The sequence below is a fragment of the Alnus glutinosa genome, chromosome 12, assembly GCF_958979055.1.
Source record: "Alnus glutinosa chromosome 12, dhAlnGlut1.1, whole genome shotgun sequence".
In the NCBI taxonomy this organism is placed as follows: Eukaryota; Viridiplantae; Streptophyta; class Magnoliopsida; order Fagales; family Betulaceae; genus Alnus; species Alnus glutinosa.
Window position 1 is genome coordinate 21767066 of NC_084897.1, and position 13180 is coordinate 21780245.

The following is a 13180-nucleotide window of genomic DNA, read 5'->3' on the forward strand; positions in this document are numbered from 1 at the left end:
TAGCAACGACCCGAATTTCGACGCTAATATTAATATTTTTGTGTATTAGCGGCCACCTAATTGTGGCTGCTAATAATCAAATTATTAGCAGCCACTATGCGCTGGCCGCTAATAATGTGGCCGCTAATGATTAAATTTCTTGTAGTGACCAATGATTTTGTAATGTACTGCCACTCCACCAGATATTTAATTATATCATGATATAATTCTTGTGTTAATGAATGGGAGTTTAATTTTCAGCGATGAAGGCTTTAATAATTTGGATGACTCTCTGAGCAACTTGTGAAAATGGACGTTCCGTGAAGAAACCATGCATGTTGCTCTCCTGCAAACTCTACGTACTCAATTTTCTTTCTTAACACCTTCAACCTTCTTGCATACTCCTCCACCCTATCTCTCAGAATTTCATCGCCGCCAACCACCACCAATATTGGATCCAGTGCCACTCCTGCTAGGTTCGGACTTGATGGTCCAAAGGGGTTCGCCAACGCGCGGGTGGTCCGGACTGCCTCCGATTGGAAGAGACAACCTCCAAAACCTGCTTTCATGAATAGAGCACGCACATCAATTACTAATTAATATTAATTTCCTAATGATGATCATATATAATACGTAATTTTAATTTAGTTAGTCAGAAAAGTGTGCATGCAACTTACTCTTTGTTGTTGGAAGAAGACAAACAGAGAGTCATTGATTGAGGGACATATTTGGGGTAACAACAATTTTCACAAGAGTGATTTACATAATGATATAACGGTTTATAATTGGTGAAATGATTAAAAGCATATACTTAACAAGTTAGCTATTTGCTAATTAAATAGACACATTAATTTTTTTTTCTTAAGCATTTCACTAATTATAAACTGTCACATTAGTTTATAAAAGACTCGTAATAAAAATTAGAAAAAAACTTCACTCAACTCTTTTAAACTTTTTTTGTTTTTGCAATCTCTCCCAAAGTTTAAAAACTCTCAATTTAGTGTATCAAACTCTCAATTTTTTACAATCCCACCCCTACTGTAAATCCTAAAGGAAGACATAAAAATTACCAAAATACCCATGTATTTTACTCTTCTTTTTTAAAAAGATTTGATTGTAATTTAAGGGCAATTTTGTAATTTTATAAAGTTTACAGGGGGTATAAGGGTCATCTCACTATTTGACTGTCTAATTAAATTAACCCCAAACCTGAATGAGAGGGATGAGATTGCAAAAATTAAAAGTTGGATACACTAAATTGATAGTTTTTGACATTTGGAAGGAAGATTGTAAAAGCCATAAAAGTTCAAGAAATTAAGTGAAATTTTTCCTAAACTTAAAATTTTTGAGCCTAGAGAAGAAGATTTCACTAATACCCAAAACAAGGCCACATTTATATTCTTACTTATACCTGTCAAACATGTCCAAATTCCAAAAAGCTTCACATGGCCTTTCTTCCTCAGACCTAGTCCTCACACTCCCACCAAAATAAGGAAAAAGGAGCCAAGAGCACATAGCCCCGCACCCGAACAGGCTGCAACTCGACCGAACCTGGCCCGAGCCTAATCGCAACGTAGTGCGCCATGTTCCCACCAGACGAGTCACCCAACAGAAAAACCTTATCAAAGTCCACAACCCCCTCATCCAACCACGCATCATCGCTAGTATCCCCGTGCAACATTGCTAGGGCTTGTAACCATTTTAGAGAACACTTCGCATCATCAATGGCCGATGGGAGCCTATGCTCCGGAGTAAGCCGATGGTCCGGTGCAACGACAATGACACGTAGCACTGATGCAAGGCGATGATAGGGATGTGGGAATCTACGTCGGTCGACCTTGAGATAGTGCCATCGCTGTAGAGCTTCAAGATACTGAACAAATCTTTAACTACATGAGGAAGTTAATCCATCTCTCTAAGGTTCATGATATAAGAACAATGTAAACCCAAATGTGTGTATATATATATATATATTTATTAAAAAAATACATGGTGCCATGTTAGCATAGCATTTCTCTATATACATAATTACAACGTACGCTCAAATTATTGGACGTATATTGAGTAGTTTGCCATGAATTAGGATCCTAGTCTCTACAATTATTTGTCCGAATTTGAAAGAATTTGGGTAGGTGATTATGAGAGACCACTTATGAGACTCGCCTGACCAAATAAAAATTAAGCTGTCCAACCACTTATTAAGTCAAGTGAATTTTATAAGTGGCATCTCATAATTACTTATCAAAATTCTTTTAAATTCAAATAAATAAATATAAAGAATTCTGATTGAGTTGCTAATTCCTATGTTTATTTAATTATTGTCCGGTGGAAAAGCATCTTTTGGCTATTGGATCCATATTAGGCAAAGGGAAAGGAAATTGTCAATATGGCCCACTGGCAAAATTGTTTTTGTCGTAGACTTGACTTATTCGGTTTTTTTTTTTCATAAAGAACTAGGCTTTGGAAAAGTTGGCCAAATTCTGATTTTTACAATAACAGTACTCCTCCTTTGTCTTTTTCTCTTCTTGTCCTCATATTTTTTGGCCCGTGTAGTTTTTTAATTAGTCTCCATGCATATAATTTTTCTTCTTTTTTATTTTTTTGTTTTTATTTTTTTTGTTTTTTTTATCAATTCAGGGGAAGAGAAAAGAGGAGATTACAATACAAGAAATACAAATAAAGGGTGGGTAACCTAACTCTCAAAACAACTAGAAATCTGTGTGATAAATTTAATCTAAAATTATTGAGAATGTGTCAAATAAATAACTTGATTTATTGGATGAACTGGGTTTTTGTTATTTCCGTTGTGCGTTGTTATTATTATTAAGAGTATTAATGATAAAAATTATATTTTTATTTCATAACTATCTTATAATATTAATGTGACAGTTCTAAACAAATATCACAAATGGGTAAGTACTGTATTTCTTAACATAGTACTGACAGGTAATTAAGATGCTAATTTTTTTAAACAAAGTTTAGTTTATTAATCATATTTCACACAGTCGTTCATATATCTTTTTTTTTTTTTTTTTTTTTTTTCTCTCTCTCTTCTATTTTCTCCATATATATTTACAATACTGCAATATTCATCAAAGACGAGGCTAATTAACTTGGAAAAACACGAATGACTTCTAATTAACGTACGTTGATCGATCAAGAGTGATTAATCTTTTCTCCATTTTCAACATCAACTTCAAGGGCCCAATTAGAGTGTATTTCATGTGGATTCAAAGAAAATGTCTTCAAGATTCTTTGGAAGCTGTACTGTCGGATTGCAGACGGCTTTGGGAGGCTTCTTCCCTTGCTCAGGCTTCGATTTTTCAGGGCCGCTACCTTTTCGTCATCCTCATCAAGTGCTCGCATCTGGATCATTCCTTTGACAAGGTGGGCAGATCCCTCTTCTTCCATCTTGTCCGTTGATGACATTGACTTCTTCTTGTAGACTGTGTAGAGGATCAGCTGGGCCGTCCCCAACACAAACCCAACAGCGTTTGGTACCTGATCCAACATGTTTGGTATCAATCAAATCAATTTTCAAAAGCAAATCAACTCAATTTTAAATAGTTTGAGTTTGTAATTTGTCTAAATTGTATGAATTGTCAAACTAAAAAAAAGTAGATTTTGTGCGTTTTCAAATTATAATTTTTAAAAATGTAAATTTTAAACGATTTATGTTTTGAGATTTGATTTAAAATCATACTTATTGCCTAAAAAATCACAATCACAAACGCACCAAAGAGAGATATCATTCACACAATCTGAAAGTCTGAGAATATATATCTGGGAGAAATGATACATATTATTGGAGAAAAGGTTTGAAAAGAAGAAATTAAGCCAAAATTCAAAACGTAATATACACTTTAATTAGATAATGATTTGAAATCTAGAAAATGCTAAAAAGTACTGGAGTAACCGAGTAAGGATGAGGTGAGACTTACTCCAACATAGAAGTCTTTGACAAGAACGGCATAAGCAGACCAAATGCCAGCATTAAGGAATAGGAAAAATGAGAGGAAAAATGGCATGTACTCCACGCTTTCAGTCTTTATCACTGTCCTCTGCCAAATCAAACAGGTTATATATTTGCAAATAATTTCATTTTTTTTTAAAAAAAATAAAAATTGTAAATGGCTGTTTTTCATCAACTAATAACATATATTTATGAAGGAGAGGAGATTGGAGGAGATTAATAGTTAATTAATTACCATGGCTGATAGAGGTGATGCATACATGCCTACGGTTAAGCCAGCACATAAAATTCCGACGAAGGTAAGCCTCACACTTCCATGGAGTGCCAGAAGAGTTACTGCGATTACCAACCCAAGAAAACCGACATTCAATCCGGCCACCAACGTCGCCGTCCGGACCTGAATAACATTGTCAATTTTGTCTTTCATTTTTAGAATATAAATTAAATGATTAAATTTATCCGTTTTTATAAATTTAAGTTTTTATAATAAATAGTGATTTAATGTTTTCTTTTTTTCTCGAGCGGATAAATCTATTAGGTTAACAAGAACAGAAAAAAAAAAGTTAATTAACAAAAATGTTAATTAGGTTAAAGAAAGTTAATTAACAAAAATGGTAGAAGATAAGAGTAAAGATGGACGCAACTTCTAAACTAAAAGTTAATTAGGTTAAAAAAATAGGATCTTCCACTAATGAAGCATGGTCGGCGGGAATTCTACCATATACGTAAACAAATTTGACGTGAAAGAAAAGAGATCGAGCTTTAATTAAATTAAATTCAGTACCTTCTTATCCTTGGGAGCATAGATGAGAAAAAGAGTGACATATATGAACTGAAAGACAACGCCGGCGCCGTTCACCGTCGAGATTAGTAAACCGCCGGGCTTAACAAGTCCGTAAAAGGTCCATAAACTTGTGCTCAGTAGTGTAGTTATATATGGAATGCTTTTGTAATTCTCAGTGGATTTCTTCTTCACCACCTGTCGAAACGTTTTTCTGAAAAAGGAAAAAAGACGTGATGAACACTGATAATTAATCAATAAAGAGATTCTAAGAAAAAAGAAACCATCGTACGCGCGTTGTTATCACTTACATGGGAGAAGTAAAAACCAGTATTGAAATTATGTTGCCTGTAAATAAAGAAAGAAATATATATAATGTGATATTATATTGTTTTTCTCGAAGAAAAAGAGAAAATTAAGAACTTTGATGACCAATAATTAAGGATGATAGACTAACCAATAATGCCAATGATGAAGCTCAAGGCAGCCATGGAAGGAGGAGTAGAGGAGCTAGCTCTGTACGTTGCAGGAATATAATATTGATGATGAAACAGCAGTGGTGATGGGAAATTACACGTGAAAATAAAAAGATGGAGGACGTGCATATATAAGTCGATCGAGCTAGCTAGCGAGGTTGATATTTATATCTACCATGCAATGTTTGCCACGTATACACGCATTTATTTGTACCTAAATGTTCGTACTTCATATATATATATATATATAGAATAATATATACATGGCATGTAGACCACTCCTTTTCATGTCTGGGCCCTTTGGGGGGCTTTTAAATTTTTTTTTTTAAAAAAAAAAATTTAAAAATACTAGGGTTGATGAACTTTCTCATAAAACGACAAGGTATATATATATATGTCGGTACGTCTATTATTTGATGAGATTCTAGGGGCAATTGTCTGACTGCTTTTAACTGTATTAATTATTGACATTTTCTCTCCAAAGTAGCTAGGGATTTGATGGCCACTTTTGAATGTCCACGAAAGCATTGTTGCAGAAAAATCCTTACGACCTACCCATGGTGGGGGGAGGTGAGGGCCGGTGGGAATGATGATGATCAGAAAATATCACCCTTTTCATTTCTCCTCTTCGATCTATATCTTCTCCAGCAGTAGCATATTTTACCGATCCCTCACAATTAGTAAGAATTGCCAAACAAGGAGTTCAACAAAGCTTTCGCCTCTTCTTCATCCTTTTTTTTTTTTTTGTTGGTCGTTACAAACATCAAGAAAAATCAAACAAAAGAGAAACCGAAATGGCCGGGAAAAGCCTCCAAGTGGGGTGATTAAAATAAATTGGAGTCCATTGATAGACAAAATTAAAAAACAGATGGGTCATGAAGGAGTCATGCATTAATTGCTAGAGATCGATTATGAGAAAATGTGTTGGTATCTATATATGCATGTGTAGCGCAAAGTTGGGTTTAATTGAGGTGTGGACAGTATGGAATGCTATAGAATTTTGTAGAGATCTAGAGCCTCAATGGGTTATGATCGAAAGAGACGCCTTAGAGATAGCACATGCCTTGCAAAGGGATGGAAGCGATTGGAGTAGATATGAGCAGTTGAGAGATGAATGAAAAACTATAATGAATAGTTTTCGGTCATTTTATGTGGAGTATGCAAAATGAGAGGCTAATTAATGAAGTGACTCACTGCTTAGCGAAATTAAGAATATAATGTGTTATTCGAAATACAATCATTAAGAAATAAAATGTACTTCCTTGATTTTTAATGAGAGTACGGTGATTTTTGCTTAAAATAAAAAATAATAATAATAATAAATTAATCTACTAAAAAAAAAGGAGGTTACTTTTCATATTATGTCATAATTTATGTTTTTTTGCCTGTACTTATATATCATTGTTTATTAGTATTCTATTCACTAACATTTATTTAATTTCTTTTTTTTAGCTGATGATTTATTTTTCAATCAAATTAAATACAGTACTATAAATATAAATGTTACTTTTTGAAATGGATTTTTCACTTTCATTTCTATTGGCTCACACTTTGGACATGAGAGAATAGATGGCTGTTAGAATGGATCTTTTACTCTTATTTCTATTGGCCAATGGTAAGAGGGTTGATTATGTGAATTTTGAAACTATACTTAATTAATATGTTGCCGGTTTTTACAAATTTAAAGAAAGAAAATTGACTTTTTTTTTTTTTTTTTTAAATAATAGCTTATGATTTAATTATAAATATAGATGTTACTTTCTATCATTGTTTCGCATGTCATTTATGAAGAATCTCACGACTCACGAGAGGCCAAAAAAGATATTCATTTTTTTTGTGTGTCAAATCATGAGAAATGATAGACAGGGGACTTCTGTTTGTTCCTTGTCCATCATTTAATATTAAAAAAATATATTTTTTAAACAAAAAATAAAAAAATTAGAAAGAATAAATGAAAAGAAATATATAATATATTTTTTTAGTATTAAATGATGGACAGGGGACCTGTCTATCATTTCTCGTCAAATCATTTCATTATCAACCATCAGATTTAAAATAATTTTATGAATATTAACAAAACTATTAAATGGTCATTTTTTTTTTCATTTAGTACTTATTATAAATCAACAGGGCTATTTTTTCAACCCGTTAAAATGATGAACAACAAGAGCCGGGCCGGGTCCTAATTGAAGATCATGTTGTAGAACCCGACATAAGATATGCTTCCTAAGATCACCGATGGCTTATTACGGAAAGCAAGGCATATGCATGGCATCTATAAAAGTAACCAAAAGCTTAAAAAAAGACCGACACACGTGAAAGACGTGGAAGTTAAAAACAAAAGCAAACAAGACAAGTCACTCAACAAATTGATCTTCATCTTGACTTCAATTCTTTGGAGTCTCTAATGCAAATACCTCGTGACATCGATCTCCTCTAATACTCCTAAAAGTAATTACAGGCTACAAACATTAAGCAAGTCCAAATAATGCTTGAACTTTGAGAATCGAAACTGATTTAGTCAACATGTTGGTTGGATTTTTCATTATAGCAATTTATGTCATCTTGTGTCACAGTCTCTCGAAGGAAATGATATTGACATCAATGTGCTTGGCCCTCTTGTGATATATTTTTATTTTTGGTCAAATGTGTTGTGCTCTCGCTATTGCAAAACACAACATTTTCATCTTGCTGCAAACTTAGATCGCCAATCAGACCTCGATCTCAACCAAATTACTTATTTTGCTGCCATATACTCTATTTTTGTGGTAGACAAAACAACCGTCGACTGTAATATGCTTTCCAACTAATGACATACCCTCAAAAAGATGAAAACATAACTTGTCGGAAATCTCATCTTATCCAAATTATCAACAAAATCTGAATCAACAGACACTAGAACCAATATCACCAATATCATTGCCTCTGCTGCACCAATGAACTTTGTCAAGAGTAGTCAATATAGCGACTAATAACACTGATTGCACCGATGGGCTTGCACATTCTAAGTTTAGCAATTTTTTTTTATTTATTTATTTTTTTTTTCATTAGACAAATATAAACACTTGGGCTGGTTATAAATTTGTCGGGGAACTCCACTTATAATTTTTAATCTTTTATTACTTTTGTAATTAGGGTATCCATCTTTAAAAAATGTCAATTTACTGTATTCATCTTTTAATTTTTTTCAATTTTAATTTTCTGTTAGAATTTTTCGTTAAATTCTACAAAATTCTCAAAATATCCCTGTATTTTTTATATAAAAAAAAATATATAAAATTTTTCAAAGATTTAGGCATGAGTATTTTTACAAATTTCGTTAAATTCTTACCAACACTTAAATCCTTGCGATTTTTTTCCCGAAAAAAATTATGGGTATTTTGAAAATTTTAACAAGATTTAACGAAAAATTCTAACTGAGGGTTGAAATTGAAAAAAAAAAAATTGAAGGATAAATATTCTAAATTGATACTTCTTAAAAATGAATGCTCTAATTGGAAAAATAATAAAATATCAAAGGTTATAAATGAAAAAATTTCTTACTTCTCGCAAGGCCTAGATTATTAAATTAATAATTTTGATGCTCTATTTGGTGTTTGGGGATGGAAGTCAAAAGCCAGCCTACCTTTGTTTCTTTGGTCTCTACCTGAGATTTCAAATGTTTGAATATACGTTTGAGGCAATTCACATTTGTTTTAGTAAAATTGATGAAGGCAGGCATATACTATTAGAGAGACGGGCATGATCCAATAGCTATATTTTATTATTATTATTCAAATCCGGCAAAAGGTTGCAAGGAACAATGGCTAGATTCATGCGTTTCATTCATTTAATATGGTTGATCGAATGCACGAGGATTGTCGGCGAAACGCTTTATGGTGGCAGTGCACATGGTTATAGTATAGGATCGGCCAAATTAAAGAATCGTAGGCCTTTAGGCTAATATCGACATAATGAGAATTGTGGGCTCCAAGTCAAAACAACAAGACTCTCGGATGGGCCTATCTGGGAAATAGACACTCAAACGAATCTTCCACAGAAAAATGTTATTTTCGAGAATACATGATTGGCGGCACATCTAGATTGAATCCCGAGAGTGGATACATCACAGGCCCAAGATTCAACTCCGGCTCGAGGCAAACATGTCCTGAGAAATCAGGTCTTATCCTATGAAATATGGATCAGAACTCTACTCCAAGCCGAATTGAGTTAGGAGTCTCAATCTGAGTTCAATTAGGACACATTGAAGAATCCGGTCAATAGTTTAACTCCCAGTTGAATTGGAATAGGACTTTAAGACCGAATCAAACTCCTAGCACTCTTAGTTTAAGTTGGAGTAGGAAACCTAATCCAGGTTTGACTCAACTTCTTCCCCTATAAATATAGGCTCTTATACCAATTAAGTATAAGCTTTACACTTAATTATTGTGTATTAAGCATACTTTTCTTTCAAATACTGACTTTGATATTAGAGTGAGACCCGCTGACACCCCGATTAGTTCTCTTAATTTTAGTGATTGTGAAAACGTGAACAACATAAAAAAAAAAAAAAAAAAAAAAAAAAAAAAAAAAAAGTGCCATTCATACTGTACAGAAAACTGTTTTAACAATTACTTACAAATAACATAAGATAATTGCCATCCAAAAGGTTGTCTTCATCCAATGTTCAACCAATGATTTTGTAATTTACTGCCACTCCACCAGATATTTAATTATATCATGATATAATTCGTGTGTTAATGAATGGGAGTTTAATTTTCAGCGATGAAGGCTTTGATAATTTGGATGACTCGATCTCTGAGCAACTTGTGAAAATGGACGTTCCGTGAAGAAACCATGCATGTTGCTCTCCTGCAAACTCTACGTACTCAATTTTCTTTCTTAACACCTTCAAACCTTCTTGCATACTCCTCCACCCTATCTCTCAGAATTTCATCGCCGCCAACCACCACCAATATCGGATCCAGTGCCACTCCTGCTAGGTTCGGAATTGATGGTCCAAAGGGGTTCGCCAACGGGTGGTCCGGACTGCCTCCTATTGGAAGAGACAACCTCCAAAACCTGCTTTCATGAATAGAGCACGCACATCAATTACTAATTAATATTAATTTCCTAATGATGATCATATATAATACGTAATTTTAATTTAGTTAGTCAGAAAATTAGTGTGCATGCAACTTACTGTTTGTTGTTGGAAGAAGACAAACAGAGAGTACTTATTGATCACTTAATTCCTTTGAACTTTTTTCGCTTTTGCAATCTTCCTTCAAAGTTTAAAAACTCTCGATCAATTTTGTATATTAAACTTTCAATTTTTTACAATATCATCCCTCCGTTAGGATTTACTGTTAAATCCTAACGGAGGACATGAAAATTACCAAAATACCCATATATTTTACTTTTCTTTTAAAAAAGTTTTGATTGTAATTTAAGGGCAATTTTGTAATTTTATAAAGTTTACAGGGGTATAAGGGTCATCTCACTATTTGACTGTCTAATTAAACCCCAAACCCGAATGAGAGGGTGAGATTGCAAAAATTAAAAGTTGAATACACTAAATTGACAATTTTTGACCTAACTTTAAGAGGAAGATTATAAAAATAATGAAAGTTCAGGAGGTTAAGAAAAGTTTTTCCTAAAATTTAAAATTCTTAAACCTTGAGAAGAAGATTTCACTAATACCCCTAAGCACCCACATTTATATTCTACTTATGCCCGTCAAACATGTCCAAATTCCAAAAAGCTTCACATGGCCTTTCTTCCTCAGACCTAGTCCTTACACTCCCACCAAAAAAAGGAGCCAAGAGCACATAGCCCCGCACCCGAACAGGCTGCAACTCGACCGAACCTGGCCCGAGCCTAATCGCAACGTGGTGCGCCATGTTCCCACCAGACGAGTCACCCAACAGAAAAACCTTATCAAAGTCCACAACCCCCTCATCCAACCACGCATCATCGCTAGCATCCCCGCGCAACGTCGCTAGGGCTTGTAACCATTTTAGAGAACACATTGCATCATCAATGGCCGACGGGAGCCTATGCTCCGGCGCAAGCCGATGGTCCGGTGCAACGACAACGACACATAGCGCCGATGCAAGGCGGTAGCAAATGTTGTGGAACTTGGGATAAGTACGTGAACCAAGGCAGAAACCGCCGTTGTGAAGGTAATATAGGACGGGAAGTGCCGTGAGTGATGAGGCGAATGTGGGCTTGTAGAGGCACAAATGTGCTGCTTGTCAAAGAGATAGTCTTTCCAGAGGACCGAGCCATCGTCGATGATAGCCTTGATAGGGATGTGGGAATCTACGTCGTAAAAGAAGATAGAATGTAGAAAGTGATCTTTGATAATTCCAAAGTTACAAGGTATATCAGTATATATACAGTTCTGCAAAACCAACAAGAAAGGAAAAAATAATTTTACAATCAATGAGAAAATGTTTATTTAGCAAAGGGTCTCCTCCATATTTTTTCCATATAGATTTGGCACGTCTAGAGAGCATGCACATCTGTTGTATCTTGATAGACTTGAGAAGCAAGGTAGGCAGTGATTTCCGGGTGCTTTCCATCTTGGTGTGATTGCATCAATATTTGATGGACAGGATTGGCTCCATGTTGTGTGTACTAGCTGCTTTCCTTTGGTGGTACATAGCATAGCATGATATGCGGGCATTGACATTCCATGATTGGTGAGTTGTCTTGTGGCTGATTGATTTCCATCATAGTGCTTATGATACTTTCCTTTGGTGGCTGTAATCTCAGAGGATGATATTGCAGTATTGTTGGTGACAGTATCTTCAATGTGCTGGTTTTGAATGTGCGAATCTCCACTAGACATATATAGCTGGCGTGGTTGCTGCCTCATTGACAATAGGTGATGTCGTGGCTGCTTTAGATGAGGCTTCATCATGTGGTGTTGCATTCGTGACTGTTGTCTCATCGGTAGTGGGTGATGCCGTGGCTTCTTTAGAGAATACTTCAGCATGTGATGCTGCATACGTGGCTGCTTCAAAGGGGGTTGCATCATATAGTTTAACACGTCGGTCAAGCGTGAAATAGTGCCATCGCTGTAGAGCTTCAAGATACCAAACAAATCTTCAACTACATGAGGAAGACAATCCAAAGGTTTAAACCCAAAGGTATATATATATATATATATATATTATTTTATTTTTCTTTATTAAAAAAAATACTAGGTTTCATTTCAGCATAGTATTTTTCTATATATGTAATAACAACGTACGTTCAAATCATTGGACGTATAATGAGTAGGTTGCCATAAATTAGGATCCTAATCTCTAGAATTATTTGTTCGAATTTGAATAAGGAATTGTAAGAGACTATTTATGAGATTCATCCGACCAATTAAAAATTGGGCTACCCTGCCCAACTACTTATTAGGTCAAGTGAGTCTTATAAATAATTTCGTACAATAATTTATTTGAATTCTTTCGTATTCGTACAAATAATTATAGAGAATTGGGTTGCTAATTCCTATGTTTGTTTAATTATTGTCCGATGGAAAAGCATCTTTTGGCTATTGGATTTATATTAGGCAAACGGAAAGGAAATTGTCAATATGGCCCACTGCCAAAATTGTTATTGTCAATTTGTCATAGACTTGACCTATTCCTGATTTTTTTTTTTTTTTTTCATAAAGAACTAGGCTTTGGAAAAGTTAAGTTGTCCAAATTCTGGTTTTTACAATAACAGTACTCCTACTTTGTCTTTTTCTCTTTTGTCCTCATATTTTTTGGCCCATGTAGTTTTTTAATTAGTCTCCATGCATATAATTTTTCTTCTTGTTTTTTTACTCAACTCAGGGGAAGAGAAAAGAGGAGATTACAATATAATAAATACAAAAAAAAAAGGGTGGGCAACCCAAACAATAGCTCTCAAAATAACTAGAAATCTGTGCAATAAAATTAACCTAAAATTATTGAGAATGTGTCAAATAAATGACTTGACCGATTG

At 34.4% G+C, this 13180-nt stretch overlaps 1 protein-coding gene and 2 pseudogenes across 1 annotated transcript; all 3 read right to left on the reverse strand.

The window, feature by feature from the left end:
* Positions 1-229: 229 nt before the first annotated feature.
* LOC133851106 (carboxylesterase 15-like) lies at positions 230-1890 on the reverse strand (annotated as a pseudogene).
* Positions 1891-3026: 1136 nt separating this feature from the next.
* LOC133852220 (bidirectional sugar transporter SWEET16-like) lies at positions 3027-5317 on the reverse strand. The gene is made up of 6 exons (XM_062288921.1): positions 5191-5317; positions 5045-5081; positions 4737-4947; positions 4188-4349; positions 3921-4040; positions 3027-3480 (listed from the first exon to the last, which is right to left on the reverse strand). The coding sequence occupies exons 1-6, from the start codon at positions 5222-5224 to the stop codon at positions 3136-3138; spliced, it is 909 nt and encodes a 302-aa protein (XP_062144905.1). The 5' UTR covers positions 5225-5317; the 3' UTR covers positions 3027-3135.
* Positions 5318-9926: 4609 nt separating this feature from the next.
* LOC133852653 (carboxylesterase 15-like) lies at positions 9927-12335 on the reverse strand (annotated as a pseudogene).
* Positions 12336-13180: the final 845 nt, after the last annotated feature.